Source organism: Schistocerca serialis, chromosome 1, assembly GCF_023864345.2.
Source record: "Schistocerca serialis cubense isolate TAMUIC-IGC-003099 chromosome 1, iqSchSeri2.2, whole genome shotgun sequence".
Lineage (NCBI taxonomy): Eukaryota > Metazoa > Arthropoda > Insecta > Orthoptera > Acrididae > Schistocerca > Schistocerca serialis.
The window spans coordinates 322586271-322606350 of record NC_064638.1 but is presented as its reverse complement, the minus strand read 5'-3'; the positions used below and the strand labels follow the sequence as shown (position 1 = coordinate 322606350).

Sequence of the window (20080 nt, the reverse complement as noted above, 5' to 3'; positions counted from 1 at the left end):
CGTTAAATCGGATCCTGTGCTAATTTTCCGAAGATGGCTTTCCAGTTTACGTTAGTCTCATTCACTAAATCATTTGTAACCTCTTGCAGTTTGGCGTCGTTTCTCTCTGTTTCAATGTCGCATCTCCGTGTTTTCAACTCTCTTTCCTATTTACAGGATTGTGCTTGAGCCTCTGCTTTCCGAGCAATTTTCTTCGTTTCGCTAGCCAGTTTGGCTATTTTCTTCGTGTGTTTCCTTATTTCAGGAGTTTCGCCTAGTAGCTTCCCGCCCACTTCCTTATTTTCCTTTCTCATTCCCCTCAAAAATGTTATAACCCTGAAGTCGTCATCTTCCGTTTCATTAGTTCTGTGTGGTGAAGGTGCGCATGATCCTACCGGAGTGGCTCAATCATTCTGTGTTCGATCACCCGCCTTTCTCTTCTGCCCAGTTGTGAATAATTACCAAGGCTTCTACAAGCTACTGTGCATTATCTCCTGTTTCTTCAAGTGTATTGCTGTTCGCCGTACTGTTCTCATTTTCTAATAGGGGGCTATTTGTTTCACTGTCTTCGTGATTTCCATATATTGGACTTGACTGTTCTGCAGGATATGTCGCATGATTCTCTCCTGACTCACAAAAATATATGGCCTTATCTTGCTCCATCATTCTATCTGGTGTGCAGCTATCCTGACTTAATATGTGATGTGCTTTACTTTATATCATTATTCAAAATCGACTAAACGACCGACACACAAAATACAAACTCATTTCCTAAAATACCTTCTGACATTTATACTCATTGTAAGTTAACAAAGACTCGCTGGTATCAGTCTAGGTACAGATACTGAGCAGAAGCCACGGCCCCTTGAATATTAACCTAGAGGAAAGATGTCGCATGAATTACTACTTCACGTCATCAAGTCCTAGATGCTACTGTGGTGTGGTGCTTGTTTCACATCCCACGTGAACAAACTGAAATGCATCAGAAACGAAAAAAAAACTGTATTATTGATTTGAAACTGAGGAAGGGGGAAGGAAGGAAAAGAGGTAGGCGAGAAATAATGACTCAGTGGTGAAATCTGAAAAGTTGTATTGGGCTGGGACTTCAACCCGTATCCTCCGCTTCTCTAGAACGGTTGTCTTAACGGACTCGACTACAGTCCAACCAAAATTCACAACCTACCGCACACTGCACTGCAGTATTCCTCCGTTGTAGCTCTCAAATTTTTCATTCCCTTAGTGATTTGAACAATATTCGTGCATCCACACTGAATAGTATTTCATAGAGCTCTAACACTTGGTTATATTACTGTAACTGTCAGAGATTTCCGACAGAATAGACAAAATTCAGTAACATTGGTATTAATGAATCTGACTGCACATTATGAGATCCTAAGGGACGTAGAATCCTGAGCACAGGTACGCCAAATCTGCGAAACCCTCTGCGTTTGAAATATGTCAGGGCACAGGAAACTAATTGTGTGCTTCGCATGCCTTTAAAATCTAAGTTAACAATATTAACGTGAGCATCTTTAATAGATAAGGTGGTTTGTGTGGCCCTAACTATAGATCCTAATGTGGCGACTTGCACAAAATTTTATTTTAACGTGTATGGAAACCATCTAATAGATACAGTCTTTCAGTGAAAATAATAATTAATTCAGTAAAATATAGAAAGAAATGAACAGATTATTCAATATGGCAAAATGATTATTAAAGTCAATGTACGAGGGTTATTCCAAAAGTAAGGTCCGATTGATTGCCAAATTGAAACCACAGTGAACATCAGAAATGTTTTGCTTGTAACAATTAGCTACACCTTTCAGCTACTTCTCTACGTAGTCGCCGTTCTGACTTAGACTTTTGTCATAGCGTTGTACCAACTTTTCAATAGCCTCATCATAGAAGGCAGCCGCCAGTGCTTTCCGCCAATCCTCCACGCTGGCCTACACCTCGTTGTCTGTGTCAAAATGTTGTCTTCAAAGACAGCGGTTCATGTGACCAGAGATGAAACTCAGGGGGAGACAATTGCGGACTGTATTGTGGGTAATCTAACATTTCCATTTGAAAACGATGCAGGAGCATCTTCATTGCCCCTGCAGAATGCGGCTGAGAATTGTCGTGAAGACGAAACAGCACGACAGTTATGTAATGTTGGCTGCATAGCTTCAGGCGAAATTTCTCACCAGGCCCTCGTACTTGGCGGCAGACACTATTTTCTAGACATCCTTACGCACTCACTGCGAGCTCAGAAATGAGAAGAGCGACGTGATGCTAACTGGGGTTATACTAGAGACACTACCCAACACATCTGTGCAAAGCTTTATCGGATTTTCATAGTCGTTTCCATTTCGCGACCGATCGGACCTTACTTTTGGAATAACCCTCGTATATAACGTTAACTATTAGATTTAAATCATTCGCAGAGTTACTTTCCCCAACAAGGTAATTGAGCCCTTCTAATGCAAACTATCAACAAGTAATTTAGTCTGAAGGTTCGTTAGCCCCAAACGAATACAGCGACTGGACACCTGCTGTAATCTGAGTCACGAACGATGTCGGTCGAGTTAATGCTTGTTCCGCGCACCTACGTCACGCGTTCTCCGCCAGCCAATAAGCGTTCAGTAGCTTCCCGAGCGCTCTGCTGTGAATGTTGTATGCAATGCGAGTACTATAGGCAGTCGTAGCGAGTTATTTAGTGAATTTTTGTTCCATTTGTTGCGAGGTGTCATGACTGATGGTAGTGGTGAGCGACAGATTCTGCACAACTAAACGAGACACACAATTTCCGGGATACACACTTTCATCAGGTGCAGAGCACGTGTATTTGCGAACCGCATCTGTCGCTTGGAGCAGACAACAGCGCAATCCCCGTCCCCTTCTCGATCTGCACGAACTGCCGTCCTTCGTGGATCGATCTGTAGTTAATGAAGAGTCTCGTACGCTCGACACAGCGTCTGTGAATCTGAGACAGGTTGTCGTGCAGAAATCCGTAAGTGCAGACTACGAACGCACTATCAGGCCAGAGCTGCAACTTACGCACACCGAAATTAATCTCGGGCAGCTATGCTGGACAGCGCTGACGGGGAGATGGTTCTGCTGTGATGGATGTGGGCGTGGTGCAGTGACTGCAACTCTGAATTCCGGTCGGTGGCTAAGATGCGCTCTCCAGACAATGTGACTTTAGGGTCCTGAGCGCGTGTTCCGAATTCCGTCCACCGTGAACACTCGCCACCGTCTCTCATTTATCATCACCTTCCTGCACCCAGAAATATTATCCCACCAAGCCATACATGCCCACTATAGTTCAATTCTTTTATCTTGGCGGCTCGCGCATGCCCGCCCAGACGCGGGAGATTGCTGCGTTGCCAGTTGCACACGACTCACGCGCCAAGAGAAGCAGCACCATAGTATAGCGTAGTTCGCAAGCTTACGTTTAGGGGGGAGCGCGCAGTACATGAAGTAATGCCACCAAGGCCGCATTAAGCCTTTCGCTGCTACAGAGACGTGCTCCCCGCATTCCGCGCTGTGCGCGATTTTGTCACTGCACTGCTCGCCTGTGCAGACACACTTTTGTTGCAGTCGCGAAAGATGGAATATTTCTCAATATTACATACGACACTTATGTGGTACTTAAATTAAATGAGATATTGTTACACAGTAAATTTTATATGAAATTTAGGTACCTTGTCCACATTTCATTCTCAACATTGTGGCAACTAAAATCAACCATACGGAAAGTATACTCTATGGACATTTACCTCTGCAAACTCTTCAAAATTTCGTGCAATGGTTTACTATATTCAATGCTGCACAATACCTGGGTTGAACATCGAAACAAAATTAAGTCATTTACGGGGGGAAGGTATCAGTCAAGAAGATGTGTAAAAATCTAATTTTTGGGCCAAATAGTTTTTGTGAAATCGAATGATAAGTGTGTCAAAGCTGTGAGAACACCATGTGTCTGCACAGGCGAGCAGTGCAGTGATGACAAAATCGCGCACAGCGCTGAATGCGGGGAGGACGTGTCTGCAGCAGCGAAAGGGTTAATGAAGAGACAAAGCACTAGAAATTTCAAAAAATTGCATTCAAACGAATAAAATTCATGAAGTAAGACACTTCGATATTGTTTTTTTAAATAAAGAAAATAATAAGCACCACACAAGGTTTGAACTCTACACCCTTCACCTACCAACCCAACGCCTTAACCGTTACGCTACCACAACTCGTCCTACAATGTAACAGCACGAGGTATCTAACACCTCACGCAAAATACTGACCAACACTGTTGGTATGATTATGAATTACTCACACTTGTCGAAGTACAATAGGAAATAAACAATTACCGCTGTTCTTTATTGCGAAAAAGCGGTTCGTGAGATTGATACAAACACCTTTCCTTGCTATCGCCTGAATTAGAAGACTTATTGCTTGTTTGGTTTAATTAATTAATAGAATATGAAGCAATTGGTATAAAGAACGCTTTTTCCAAACTTTCTATAAACGAAAATCTGCTATCAAGACATTGTTTTTGTTCTATTACTTTATTTATGACTGAACGTTTCTAAAACTGAAGACTCTCGTCCGTGCTCTGCTCTGCAGTCGAGATCTGGCAACGTCGTTCTCTGTTCATTGGCTGACTGTGTTTTGTGACGTCAGATGCGCAGATCAAACCTAAACTCGGCCGCCAACACATATGACGCGCACTTTAATAGCGAAGAATGTGTACACAGCTGCCGAACAGCGTGGATTCCCTCCAGCACACAGATTCCTGCCAAAACGATGCGTCACGGTATCAATCCAATCATATCGCAGATTGTCTTCCCACTTATAGTCACTTCAGCCCTGCCTCTATGACACCACTGACTACTTTCCCAATGGCAACTTCTCACACCCATCACTAGCCTCGCTTCACAAGTGCACTGAAATCAGAGAGCCGTACACGAGGCAAGGGCAATTATTTCAGCACTGCGTATTTGTTTTGGAAAGCAAGCTATGGTTATCGATAGAAATACTTGGAAGCTTAGGAAAGCAAAGCCCTCTCGCCGTTTGCGTACCGTCTCAGCATCAGTTCTGTCGCTTGGCAGGCCCAGGTTGTAAAATGCGCAGTAGCTACTGGGTCCCTTGGCTGCACGCTGGCGACCCAACGTCCGCTAACAGTCACCTGAGGTCACCGTCCCTGCTTGGTACAGAGAGCTGCTCGTTTTTTGTAGCAGTCTGTCCATCCTGTCCCATATCCGAGTCGCTGTACCTTCCCACACTCACAAAAGGCGTTCAGAAAACAAGCTGTTCCCGTAGCTATATAAAATGAAAGGAATGAGGCCACAAAGAGCCCAATATGTCCTGGCCCTGGGATTCGATGTACTTTAATGGACAATACCTATGTAATCTGCACAGTTATCTCTTCCCTTAACTTACTTAATATGGAATGAAAAAAGCATGTGAAAGAGCTTGCGTGTGTCATTTACTTACAATATAGATTCTCAGCAATATCTTCCTCAAATTAAGTCCATTGTTTGATATTAGTGCAGTTGCTCTCCTTTTCTGGCCTAGTGCGATTTTCACTTCCTCGTTACTGCATCAGTTACGTGTTATTTTGTCTGAAAGAGAGCACAATTCCATAACTTCATCTAAGTTATGGTCAACAATTTTGACTGTAAGTTAAACCGTATTGCCGGCCGCAGTGGCCGAGCGGTTCTAGGTGCTTCAGTCTGGAACCGCGCGACCACTACGGTCGCAGGTTCGAATCCTGCCTCGGGCATGGACGTGTGTGATGTCCTTAGGTTAGTTAGGTTTAAGTAGTTCTACGTTCTAGGGGACTGATGACCTCAGATGTTAAGTCTAATATTGTTCAGAGCCATTTGAACCATTTCTTTAACCGTATTCTCATTTTTATTACTTTCGTCATTCTTCGGTTTACTCTCAATCTATATTTTGTATTCATTCTGCTCATTAGGTCTTATAATTCTTATTCACTTTCACAGAGGAAACCAGCGAATCTTATCATTATTCTCCTTTGACCCTCAGTTATAACCCAACTCTTTAACCTTTTTTTTTTATTTACATCATAGCTTCTTCACGGTATACATCGAGCATACATTGAGCAGATGGTGTGAAAGGTAAAACCCTTTCTAATCTAAGCACAACGTCCTTGCTTTTCCATTCTTATTGTTCCTTCTTGGCTTTTGGACAAAGGCCTACTGCACATTCCCCGTCTTTCTCTTTAGGTTACACCATTTTTTCGCAGAAAACCTCGAACAATTTCATCATAAAACACTGTCTAACCCTATTTGTAGATCGTCAAATACAACAACCGTATCTTGACTTTCGTTAAGTTTTCCTCTATTAGCAAGCACAACGTCCGAAGTACCTCTCTGGCTCCTTTATCTTTCTGGAACCTAAACTGATCTTCATCTAATAGTTCCACCGCTTTCTTTTCCATTGTTTTGTATATTATTCTTGCCAGCAACCTGGATGCATTAAACATTAAGCTGACTGTGTGGTAAATGTGACATTCATATGATCTTCAAAATGGTTCAAATGGCTCTGAGCACTATGCGACTTAACTTCTGAGGTCATCAGTCCCCTAGAACTTAGAACTACTTAAACCTAACTAACCTAAGGACATTACAGACATCCATGCCCAAAGCAGGATTCGAACCAGCGACCATAGCGGTCGCGCGGTTCCAGACTGTAGCGCCTAGAGCCGCTCGGCCCCCACGGCCGGCCCAGCTGCCTCACATTGATGGTAAATCTGGCCATATGATCTTGCTGTCTTCGGAATTGTCATAACGATATTTCTTCTAAAATTCTGATGGTATGTTTGCAGTCTCGGAATCTAAGTGTGATCTTGAATAGTCGTTTGGTCGCCACTTCCCACAACGATTGTAGAAATCTGTAACGATTTTATCTATTCCTTATACTTTACTTGATAGCAAGTCTTCCAGTGTTCTGCTAAACTGAGTGTATGGCACGTGTCTTCCATATGGAGTTCCTTTTTCCTTCTATCTCGTCATGAGACAAATTCTCCCACTCACAGGGGCCTTCAGATTAATCTTTCCACTTATCTGCTTTCTCCTCTGCATTTTCAAGTGGGTTTTCCATTGCACTCGCGAAGTTCAATGCTAATTTTACAGAAGGCCGTATTTTTTTTCCTTTTCGATATACTGAATTAGTCCTTCTGATTACCATTTATTTCTCGTTTTCCTCACATTTTTCGTGCAGCCATTTAACTTTGGCTGTCCTGTGTTCCTATTTAAATCATCTTCTCATTCAGTGCATAAGGACATTCGTCAAATACCACTGAGGAGGTTGGGTTATATTAAACCTTCATTACGCTTACGAAACGACTGTAAACAATTACTTCACAATCGGTGTTCAGGGATGGCGAGAGTGGGGCGCCGCTAATTTGATGATTCATTGGTCACATCCGACCGCCACAAAGATCCACTGGGCTCAATCATCCCCGTTGATATTGCTAGGCTCTTAAGAGGATTCCAAAATCACATCGAATTTGCCAGTATTGATTGTACAAATGTTGTAAATCCTCCTGGTCCTCAGTATGACTGTGGTGCTGTGCACCCGTTAATGGACTGTACTCTGACTGCAATGTCAGAGTGTACCCACTACCAAAAGCAGATTTATATGAACCCAAAGACTCTGTAATTTCATGAATGAGTGGGTTAGACGTTAATATTTAAGGACTGTGCTTGTCCATGTTCCTTAACTCACTGTCAACTTTTCTTAATGTAAATCATTATTCAATTTATTCTTATTTTCTTCGCATAGTTATTGTTCATTTTAATGTTACTTTATTGCTGATTTTAACGTCCATTCTTATTCTGGCTGCCGATAGAACTTACTGTTACTGCTTATTCTTCAGCAAATTGCATTGCACATTATGCTGGTCACGTTACTGCGTATTTTATACATATTTTATAGCTAATACGCAATATATTTGAATTGCTTGTTTTCTCAGATCCTCAACTGGAGTAATTTAAATGCCCAATGTATCATACATGTCCAGGTCTTTATGCCAAATGACAGACAAATAAATCTTTAATCGTGCTTCCATTTTATTCTTGACCAGCATCCTTATGTCCTTGTTCTGCTCCAATACAGTTGTGATCCATGTTTATACTTTTTTCTCAATTCAATGTAAACTATCTTCCAACGTATCCTCGTTTTTCCTTTTGTGCTTCAGAAATTTATTTTTCTCGTAAATTTTTAAGTGTGGGATGCCAGACAAGCTGTTCGACAGTTTTCATACTTATCCATTCCGCCTTCTTTAGAAGTGTTACTGAAATGCATTTCTGGAACTGCAGATAACCCGTTTCATTTGTTTCTGCCATCAATTAGAATTATAACCACTGTTACTCTGCTCACGACTCATTTTAGCAGTTTAGGACGGTATATCATCCGCTCCTGCTGTTTTCTTTTTTGGGCTAAGGTCATATGTTCCATCAAATTCCTGCTGCTTTCCTTAAGCAGCTATTTTCGTCAACATCAACGTCATTATTCTCTTCTACCACATTCTTGGACAGCTCTGTGAAATAACATTAACCTCTAATGTATTCCTCCCATCTATCTAGTCTTTCAGTTGACCATATGACTCTTTTCACCTTCAGATTGCTAGATTAGGATACTTTTCAGTCGTTTAGAAATTACGTTTAATCTTCTTGTATTCTTCTTCTACACATATATTTCTTCTGAGATACCTTATGTCTTACTGTCATCCTTTCCGAATTACCTACTCCTATTTTTGGTAATTTTCCACATCTTCATACGTCTAATGATACTTCTAAAGAGAATCTAATTTAACCTGGATGTCTTAGCAGACATTCCACCATTAACAATCTTTTCGAGCCAACATTATATCATTAACTTCTTTTTTGGCTATTCTCATACCGCTTCACTTATTTTATTTTTTAATTCCTCATCATCCTTTTTTTATGACCATAATTTAAATACTTTCAGTTTATTTCCCTTCCAAGTGCCTCTTCCATACAACGATTTGTTCTCGACAAACACTTCGAGGAACAAAATCAATAATATATTTCATTATACTTTGAATCTGCGTCTACATACATAGTTCTTAAGCCACTGCACGATGCCTGATAGAGGGTACTGTGTACCACTACTACTTATTTCCTTTCCTGGTCCACTCGTAAACACAGCGACGGAGAAACGACTATCTATTTGCCTCCGTACGGGCACTGATCTTTCTAATGCTGTCTTCATGGCCCATACGTGGAATGTACGTTGCCGCCAGTAGAATCGTTCTGCAGTCAGCTTCAGATGCCGATTCTTTAAATTTTCCCAGTAGTGTTCCTGGAATAGAACGTCGCGTTCCCTCCAGGCAATGCCATTTGAGTTCCCGAGGCATCTTCGTATTAATGGCGTGTTGTTGAAACCTACTGGAAACAAATCTAGCAGCCCGCCTCTGAATTGCTCCGATGTCCTCCTTTAGTCCGACCTCGTGCGGATCCCAAACAACTGAGTGGTACTGAAGAACAGGCCGTACTAACGCCTCATACGCTGTCTCCTTTACAGGTGAAGCACACATTCCTAAAAGTCTCCCAACAAACCGAAGTCGTCCATTCGCCTTCCCTACTACAATCCTTACGTGCTCGTTCCATTTCATATTGCTTTGCAACGTTACGCCCAGATATTTAAGCAACGTGACCGCGTCAAGCAGCAAACTCGAACATATCTGAGAACGTATTTCATGTAATCTTTACCTTCGTTAACAGTCTGCAGTGGGGTGCCGTCCCAAATGCTTTTCGCAAATCTAGAATCATGGACTTGTCTATTGCTCTTCATCCATAGGTCGCAGTATATCAAGTGAGAAAAAAGAAATTTGGGTTTCTCACGAGCAAAGCTATCTAGAAGCGAGGTGATTCTTTGACAGAAGTTTCTCGGTCACAAGTAAATTTATTGTCTTCGAATTTAAAATACGTTCAATAAATCTGTAGCGGACCGATGTAAAGAACATTAGTCTGTAATTTTGCATGTCCGTTTTCTTGTAAGGAGGGATCACCCCCGCTTTTTCCAGTCGTTTGGGTCTTCGCGCTGGGCGAGAGATTCGAGATAACTGTAAGTAAGGGACCATTGCCGTAGTACTTTCTATAAAGCCCAAAGGCTTACTTGGTTTCAACCCTTTTAGTTGTTCCTCTAAGCCACGGATGCCTATATTGCCGCCGGCCGGAGTGGCCGAGTGGTCCTAGGCGCTACCATCTGGGACCGCGCGACCACTACGGTCGCAGGTTAGAATCCTGCCACGGACATGGATGTGTGTGATGTCCGTAGGCTAGAGGTTTAAGTAGTTCTAAGTTCTAGGGGACTGATGACCTCCGAAGTTAAGTCCCATAGTGCTCAGAGCCATTTCAACCATTTGAACTATATTGTAGAATCGTTCTGCAGTCAGCTTCAGATGCCGATTCTTTAAATTTTCCCAGTAGTGTTCCTGGAATAGAACGTCGCGTTCCCTCCAGGCAATGCCATTTGAGTTCCCGAGGCATCTTCGTATTAATGGCGTGTTGTTGAAACCTACTGGAAACAAATCTAGCAGCCCGCCTCTGATGGTCAAATGACAGTATGCAAGCGAGAGCCTCTACAATGGCCAAACGACGGTACGTGTCCGATTCTCCAGCGTGAATGATTTCTTAACGAGAAATTTAAAACGTCGGCTTTCCTTTTGCTATCTTATACTGCCACTCCAAACTTGTCAACGAGTGACTGCCTAGAAGCCTTAGAGCCGCTTAGTGATTTTACATAGGACAAGTCTTTTCTCGGTTTCTCGGCCAGATCTTTTGCTAAGGTATGGCGGTGGTAGTTAAATGATTCGCGTATTTATCTTTGTAAACACGCACGAATCTCTACTACGCTTATCTGTCATCATCTGCGCGTTCTCCTCTGAACCCACATTGGAACAGCCTTTGTTTCCTCAGCATTTTCCGAATTTTTCGTCCATAATCCGCTTACTAGACACATACTTATCCAGAGCACGATTTACTATTCGTCGTACTGGAACTATATTAGGTCAGCTCATTGATTAAGTGAGTTGCTTAGGACGATTTAACTGGTGTTTCTAGCAGATATACTCTTCTAGCATTCTTGACAGATTTATTAACTTTAGTTATCACAGACACTATAATGAAGTCACGGCTACTACTCAGTGTCCCTACGCTGACACCGTTGATAAGATCAGGCCTGTTTGTAGTTTCAAGCTCTAAAATACATACGTTTTGTGTTGGATGTCGAACTAGTTGCTCAAGACGGTTTTCGGGAAATCTTTTCAGAAATAATATCAAGATTGTACCCTCTGCATTGAATCCATACATGTCCCAGTCTATACTAGGTAGGGCAAAGCCGCCTCCAACTAGTACTGCATTATCTGGGTATTTACCCGTTACCATACGTAACTTTCTTTGCAACTCTCTAAAAATGTCACAGCGAAATCGGGTGGCCGGTAAATACAGCCAACAATTAAGTTGATTTCACCTATACCCGTTATATGGGACACGATAACTTCATTATCACACTCAAATTCAACAGAGAAAAATTTTTTGTCAACTGCAATGAATACTCGCTCCTGTGGCGTCTAATGTGTCACTCCCAACATGTTTCATGACACGCTAAATATCTCAGAGCTCTCTACCCTAGAGTCTGATTTTCCTAAACTGTACGTTTCTTTGTGCAATAGTCGTCTGATTAGGCTGATGAGGCCTGCGACGAATGATGATTATGACTGCGTATTGTTACGTGAATGTTCGGTGTGGTCCAAATAAAACACTCACTGCCAGTACCGTTTAGGTACTGGAAAGGATCACTAAGACACGATTGACAAGGCCGGGGCTGTGAAAGCGTGAGACAGCCATCTATAACTCAAGATGTTATCACCAAAACTGTGAAGCAGTGACCGTGATCTTTCGCGTTATGAGGGTAGTTTCAAAAGTACTGGTGCACTTTATGGACTGGAGGATGGAAGGGTGGGCGAAACATATGCTAGCAAATGCTGCTTGTTTAACTGAGCCCGTACGTCTCTTTGAAACACGCAACCTTCGGCACATTGTGCACTATCAACGTCAAGTGGCGCTGAACCACACCGCCCAAACTGTACAGCGGACAATGCTCGTGATATGCTTGCCAAATGGCATTTGACCTACGCCAACGAAGATTGCAATGAGCATGGTCGGTGCTTCGCTAGAGTGGTACACTTGCCAGACGCATCACATTCCTCACCGCATAGCAGAAAACGCTTCTTTGGTCGCCTGCACATTTATAAAAGCTCTTCATAACTAAGAAACTGCAAACTGCGGCGATGTGTTGATGCGGCCTGGTAGGAAATATTTCAGAAGTTCACTGATCTACTCTTTAATTCAATTTTGTGCCAATCTGAATATCTTCGTCCCATTGTACTCTCACAAGGTACAGTTTTTTAGGCATTGTTTTGTTTTTGGATTTCTGGAAATCTCTCCCTAAGATTTCTCAATGTGGGTATTTACTTAGGGTGGTTCTGTAGCAGCAGGCAGTCAACGATTCTGCAGCTACTGACGCTATACGACAACTATCTGTGTTGCAGTCGTGGACGGTTACACCATAGCGACGTCGGTGTTCGCCGTGCTCATGATCGCCGCCAGCATCCTCCTCATAGTGGCTGCCAATAAGGTAGGGCGGGACGCTCTGCTCACGTCCGACTTGTGCATATTACATTTGTATAAGAGTCTCTAATTTAAGGTAGAAAAAAAGCTCAACACACAAACACAAACATTCGTTTAGTGGTGGCTAGTCATTCGTTCTCTATGTTTGGTAACGTGTAAAATTAATACCTCGGCAATATTCACATCAAGAGTGTAGCAGTGCGAAGAGTAAATGTCTACAGTTAGAGATTCTCTTACAGTGACGAAAAAAATGTTATGCTCATATTTAATATAGAATTATTATAGTCTTTGTCGAAGGTTTTACGAATCCGGCAGACTTCACAGTAGTGTTTAGTGCTCGAAGTTGAATGGGCAGATAGTCACGATATTGCATGGATGCACGGTACGAGGAGCATTATATAAATATTATGCGAATTGAAGGTGGAGTGGCGGTAGAAAGGAAAGGTAAAGCGAGGAACTATTGATGTCAGTTGCATCGGGACTTTATGCGGAATCAGCGGCCGTTTAGGCGAGATGGGTAGCCTGACCAACAATCTCTACATCAGAAGGCAACCAAACCGACAGACAGACAGCCGACCGACCAATCAAACAAAATCAGTTTCGCTCGAAGCAAGCAGTAAAAATACCACAACGACAACCAGAATACTGGCGCCCACTACAACCAAAAATACCTCAGCTGTCGAACTACACGCCAAAAAATACGTCAACGACCAGGGCAGGTAAACGGAACGTCAACAGTTACCAGGCAAAAGATACCGCTGATCAAATTCAATAACAGGGAATAAATTTAATTAAGTTAAACTCCACAGGAAGACGGCTGGAATTTTAGCCGTTGTTTCTCGCAGAAATGCCCCAAAGCGATAATCAGGATCAAATGAAGAAATGCGAACAGTGGAGGCTCGATAGAAGGTTAGGTCAGGACTCAACTTTCACGTCTAAGATCGGAGGACGAGTAACATCGTAGCACTCGTAAGCAGCACCTCACACTACAACCGTACGCGCACGTCGCCAGCAGCTCCGGCCCAACTTCGTGCGACAGGAACTTCCTTGGTGCTCCACGCCCGGAAACGGTGAAAGGACCAAATACACGTTGGCTGATGAGACGACCAACCGAACGATCCACCAATGGTCGTCCCGCTCCAATCTCCCTCCGTCGGACAGTTCATGTGTGTCGCCAGCGGTCGGCGAGCACTGGCTGTCGGCGCCTCACCGGCGCTCCTCCTCGACTTCACTCCTGCTGCGTCTCGACTGCACTGCTGGTCCGTCTCCCACTGACTGCCAGACACACGACGACCCGGAAATACTATCGGTCGCTCCAGAGATGTACGAAAGTGCACTTATCGATAACCGCTGATGCTGCCACTCACGGGCAAATAAGGCAGTAAGTCAGTGAGGCCAGTAAACAGAATAAGAAAACGAGACGGCAGTACCGCAATAGAAGATGACAAACAAAAAATGGCATGAACACGAACCAAGCATGGCTCAGCCACTACTAAAGTTCAACCCTCGTAATATGCACTGAGTAAATTAGGAAAATGTATCATCTCAGGAATAGTGAAACCACAAGGAGAATGAACTAAAAACCACACTGGAGAGTAGGTAATAGATTTTTCTGTCTTCAACAATCTAAGTATACAAACAGATTATCTCCCATAAAGACATTCATAACTGTGTATGGGGTGTTAAAGGTATTAGGCCTATAACAGATTATGTTGTTGTAAAAGAATACGATGTTAGTGCTGACCATTTACTGTTAATGTCAAAACTAAGACCTCTATTGTATAGCTATAAAAGCCCTAACACAAAACAAAATTGTAGAATGCATTTGTTATGAGATACAAGAAGTAGATGGTGTACGAAAGATGTGCAAGAATAAGAGAACATAAAGGTGAATGGAACGAAGTAGTCATAACAATATAAATAGCTGCTGATACCGATTTGGGTAAAAGCATTAAGTATAAAAAAAGGAGACTGTCGATCAGGAACAAGGAACTGCCACACATAATAAAATATAAAAGAATCCAACCTGAAATACCTGCAATCAAGGAAACAAGAAGACTACATCGAGTGTAAGAGGCTCACAGCGGTGGTCAGAAGAAAGGCAAGAGAAATACGGCAACAAATGTGGGAAATTTTTTTGACTGAATTGGAGCATCAATAAAAGGTAAGCAAACTAAAGCCTATAAGATGGTGAAACAACATAATTATGAGGGAAGAGATACGAGTCAATTTAACACCATTTCAGAAAGTGACTGACTGGATTATTTCCAAAGTTTATGGAAAGGGGAAAACTGCAATTAGTTTCGAGCTTGTTGATATTATATCAGTGGAAAAACTGAAATTTGCGTTAACGATTTCCAAAACCAGGAAACCACCACGACAAGACAATTTCGACGTAGATGAATTTGAATAGGCTTCGGAGTCATCGCTCTTAAAGGTATTAACTTTCGTAAATACTTATTGGATAAGCAGTAACTACCAGAAGATTAGCAACTGAAGTTGCTATTCATCAGGAAGTGTGACAGTTATCCAGGTTTAGTCCTTTGAACTCTGGACACAGGACATATGTGTAAGGCTATAGATGTTTCAATAAACGTTTCTCACAGAAGAACAGAATGGGTTTAGGATGAGGTGATATTGCTTAGACAGCATTTTTCGTCTCCCAGATTATTTCAAAACACAGAGAATACAATCATCCCCCTTACAAACACTTTGTCGACATTGCGAACCCTTTAATATACTTAACAGAATGAAATTATGAGAAATTTCAGAAAATAAGTGGTATCTAAAGTAGGTACATACACAGCAAGGTCAAATAGGAAGTCCATTTGCGAGAACCATCTCTTAAGGAGTGAGACAAATGTGTTCTTTATCACATACATTATTTAAAATTTACATAGACGACGACCTAAGGACAGGGCAGAATAAAGTAGTGACCATAATTATCTTAAGGGGAGTTGGAAAGGGAATTTTTTTCTCATTTTCCAGTTATTATCTCACCATAAAATTTGCAATTTTCCGAAAAAAATGATATATGTATCACATATAAACACATGGGAAATATTTTATTTTATTTCTTTAAATATAATCTACACCGATTGAAAATGTAAAAATGTTTACGTGCGTTACTTCCAGATCTAATAAAATCGGCAATTTTTTTATATAGAAGGCTATGGATTGCTGTGTAATAAAGGTTAAATTACGTTTTGTATTGGTAGCACTATCGGAAACAGTATCTTATCTTTTCATATTGTAAACATGCATTGTATGTCGAAGTGCTAACGTTTTTCCAAGGAAAAGTGACGAATCGATTGGCAAATCTCTCAAAACATAAAGTATGACGCCAAAACGAAGTGTTTTTAGGAAACGTGGGTTTCTTGTAACAGTTTTTCGAACAAAGGGAAACATTGTGTTCGACATGTGGCATGTAAAGTTACAGACAATGAAATACATGCAAACTCATCAGTATCTAGAGAAACCCCCGTTATTGCTACGAAGATTAAAATAAAATGTTGTGATACACAGTTTTCTCAAAACGAAAGTGATGTAAATGGTAGGTTAGGTAATATTCTGATAGATTTACACATCCTAACAAGGATGTTAGTGAATGTGTGTTCTGTGAAATATGTGGACGGACAGTTTTAGTTTACATGGAGGCAGTGAGGTATCAAATGGATTAGCCAGGAAACTTATCATTAATTGTGCCAGTTGTAAATATACTCATTCATTTTGGAAGTCTGATAAGTGTAAGGATAATTATTTTGAAGTAAATGTTATGTGGTTTTGTGGATTAAGAGCTATTGGCAAAAGACACACTGCAGCAGAAACAATGTCTGCTGTGATAAATATCGGCAAGCATGCAGGATTTTTTGGAACTGCCCTTGAATGGTGCTGTAAACGAATCTGTTGAAATAAATCATGGTATGACTGACATACCAGTAGCTTTTGATGGCACTTGGCAAAAGTGCGGCTTCAGTTCTAAGAATTCTGTTCCTACGGCGACCAGTGTTGATACTGGAAAGGCAATAGATTTCCATATTTTAACCAAACGTTATTATAAATGTAATACAGGGAATGAAGAAGGGTATATCTGTGACAGAAATTATGAACGAACAAGTGGTGGTATGGACGCCTTTGCAGCTACTGAAATTTTTAGTCGATCTGTTAACGAAAGGGGAGTGTGTCACACTAAGCTCTTAGGTGATGAAGACTCAAAAGCGTATAACAATGTAGCAGCCGCTCAGCCTTATGGTGAGAAGATTATCACGAAACGAATGTGTTGGTCGTGTCCAGAAGAGGATGGGCACGAGGTTGAGGAAGATAAAACAAAGTTCGAGAGACAAGAAACTTTCTGATGGTAAAACCATATGAGGCAGGCTCACAGACAAAATTATTAATGAACTACAGCAGCAGTATGGAATGGCCATTAGAAATAATATTGAGGATTTGTTGAAAATGAAGCAGACTGTATGGGCCACCCTCTTCCACAGACTGTCAGCTGATGAAAAAATAGTACACCACCTTTGCCCTCCTGGACCTGTTTCATGGTGCAACTACCGAAATGCCCAGCACTCAACCAGTTCATACAGCTATAAACATTCCTAGCAGCAGTCATGGATAACATAAAATCTATTTACAGAGACCTGACAAATCCTGAATTACTGAAGAAGTGTCTGCATGGTCAGACTCAAAATCCCAATGAGTCGTTCAGTAATCTTATATGGACTCGGTTAATAAAAAGTGTTTTGGTGGAATGAAGACAGTGAAGTGTGGGCTCAGTGATGCTGTTATTACTTTTAATGATGGAAACAATGGCAGGTTGAAAGTGCTACAGCATTTGGGAATTAATCCTTGAGCAAACTGCATCAGAGAACTTGAATGGATGACCAAGGTTCACATTGATAAAGCAGAGTATGCAGCACAGTTACCCACTAAGGAGTCCAGAAAGGAGAGAAGAAGAAGAAACTTGAAAAAAGATCAAGAGAATGATATACAGTATGGTGCAGGGAGCTACTGACGAACTAAAAATAAAAAATTAAGCATGTAGTAAGTGAGTTACTGTCTTTTGAAACTTTAGAAACCATTTCTGAAAATATACATTTTCTGTTGCATTTTTCCCGAAATATCAGAAATCACTTCGAGTAGAGTATTCAAATTTTCAGGGAGTAAACATAAATATCTTAAGTCTACTGAACTAAAAGAACAACATAATGTCATGTATAATTAAAATTATTTAGGATAATGTACAAAAAAACTACACAAAATTTTAATGGTGTAGTTAAGAAATTGTATTTCCGAAAGCAGTGGCTGAAATGCAATTATTGTAGTTGAGTTGACTCAGAACATACTGTTTGATGTCTCGTAAAAGCTTCATGTCAATGACTGCAGTGGTTCCTGAAATACAGGAAACCAAGTCACTAAATTTATCATTGTCGGGATGGGGTGTTCCAACTCCCCTTAGTAATGAAGTTACAAATACATTTCCGCTCACAAACTATCAAATAATCTTCACGGAGTCGGAAGATAAATTACAGAGAGCAATTTGGTCCTTCCAGAAAGTAGCAAAATATTATGGCAATATCTAAAGATCAAACTAAGGCAAAAGCATTCCATGGGAAAGGACATTTGAGAGCAATAGTAGTTCATGATAAACGGTTAGAATAAATAAATAATTTTAAATACTTGGGATGTGAGATCTCGCATATTAAGTTCACCATCAGAAATTCAAATTTGGAAAATTTTCAACAGTTGGTAGGTACTATAAATCACACTCTCCTCAAAAAGATTAGGAAAGAAACAGAATTAAAATTTTATGATGTGATGGCGGTACCAGTACTAAAGTATGGGTCAGAGATATGGAATCTTACCGCCTGTCCAAGAAGGAGGATGAAGCAGCGAAGATATGATTCTTGAGACCACAAGCTGGTCGCAAACTCATAGGTAGCAAAAGATAGTGAAATTAGGACTCAATTGAGTGTCAAAGAACATTTCAAAAAATAGCGGAGGACAGAAAGAAATGGCATAAATACATTCAGAGGATGTCAGCTGGGCGAACTCCTAAATTAATACACAAACATACACCTCAACGGAAAAGATATGTTGTGTGTCCTAAGAAGAGATGGAAAAACAAATTCTAGTCTACTTGAAATTGGAACAGGCAAGGATGCCTAAGCTAAGTCTGAATATGATGAAGATGACTGAGTATTGCTACGTGGATGTTGGGTGTGGCCAAAAGAAGAATACCCTCTGCAGATATCACTGATGTACCGGAAAGGCTCACTGAGACACGATTGACAAGGCCTAGATAGTGAAAGCATGAGACTGTTATCTATACCTAAAGACGCTATCAGCAAAAATATGTGTACATACTTGAAACAGTGATCACGATCTCGCACGTCAAGAGTGTAGTTTCACAAGCATACATGCACATTATGGGCTGGCAGGTGACAGCGGGACGCTATTCATATGGTAGCAAATGTCACTTGGTTTACTGAGCCTGTATGTCTATTTGACAACACACAACCTTCGGCACATTGTGTACTACCAGCGTGAAGTAATGCTGAACCACATTGCCCAAATTTTACAGAGAGAGAATGCTCGTGATATGCTCGCCAAATGCCGTTTGCCCTGCCCCAACGAAGACTGTTTCTTGGAAGAGTGGTGGACTTGTCAGATTTGTCTCAGTGGCCTATTCGTAAGCAGTCGTAGCAACTGCAATGTAATTGCGAAGAACGAAACGGAATTTACAGTCTTTCTTATCTTTTGCTAACTTTCTCAGGCATCAAAATTTCAACAGCAAGAAGGGCAGCGAATGAAATTTTACTTATTGCCTTGAGACTGTACGGTAGGAAGAATCTGTCACTAAATTTTGTATGTGATTCTTCTTCAACTAATACGATATTCCTTTCTTTAATATGCAGTTATATTAAAAGTAGTTTACAGAGTTGCCTCTTTTTTAATTTGAAGAGCGCATTAGGATATTAATTTCCTCTTTTTTTGTCCAAGTTTATGAAGCAAGTTTAATGACCTCCCTACCATTCTTGAAATGGACTGTGAACTACTGCCGCATCCATTCTCATAATACACCTTTGAAACAAATGTGAACATTTACACACCAAGTACCACAGCTGGTACTCAAGCACGTTACTGAACACATCTACCATAAGAAAGAACTGTCAACATCAAACTGACGAAAACATATTTTTAAGTTTCGTAACCATAAAGCGTAATATACTGACCAAGATGTGACAGAAAAAATTTACTGTAGATCCATTACTGTCCTGATTACCAACTAGACGTCACTTTATAATAGCAATAAGCCAAAACAGACTTTTCGTGTCAAATACTTAATAATATATCATCTAACTGCAGCTAGTTTTGGAGCATTCATTTTCGTTGTCTACAGCTGTTAAGTGACTCAAGAGTGTCTTCCGTGTTCC

General features: G+C 41.1%; 1 protein-coding gene across 1 annotated transcript in view; it reads left to right on the top strand.

Moving 5' to 3' along the window:
* The window catches only part of LOC126469822 (uncharacterized), a 114214-nt gene that overhangs the window by 69013 nt on the left and 25121 nt on the right, over nt 1–20080 (top strand). The window contains exon 5 of the mRNA XM_050097112.1: nt 12563–12648. Coding sequence (XP_049953069.1) covers nt 12563–12648 — 86 coding nt within the window. The remainder of the gene's footprint in view (nt 1–12562; nt 12649–20080) is intronic.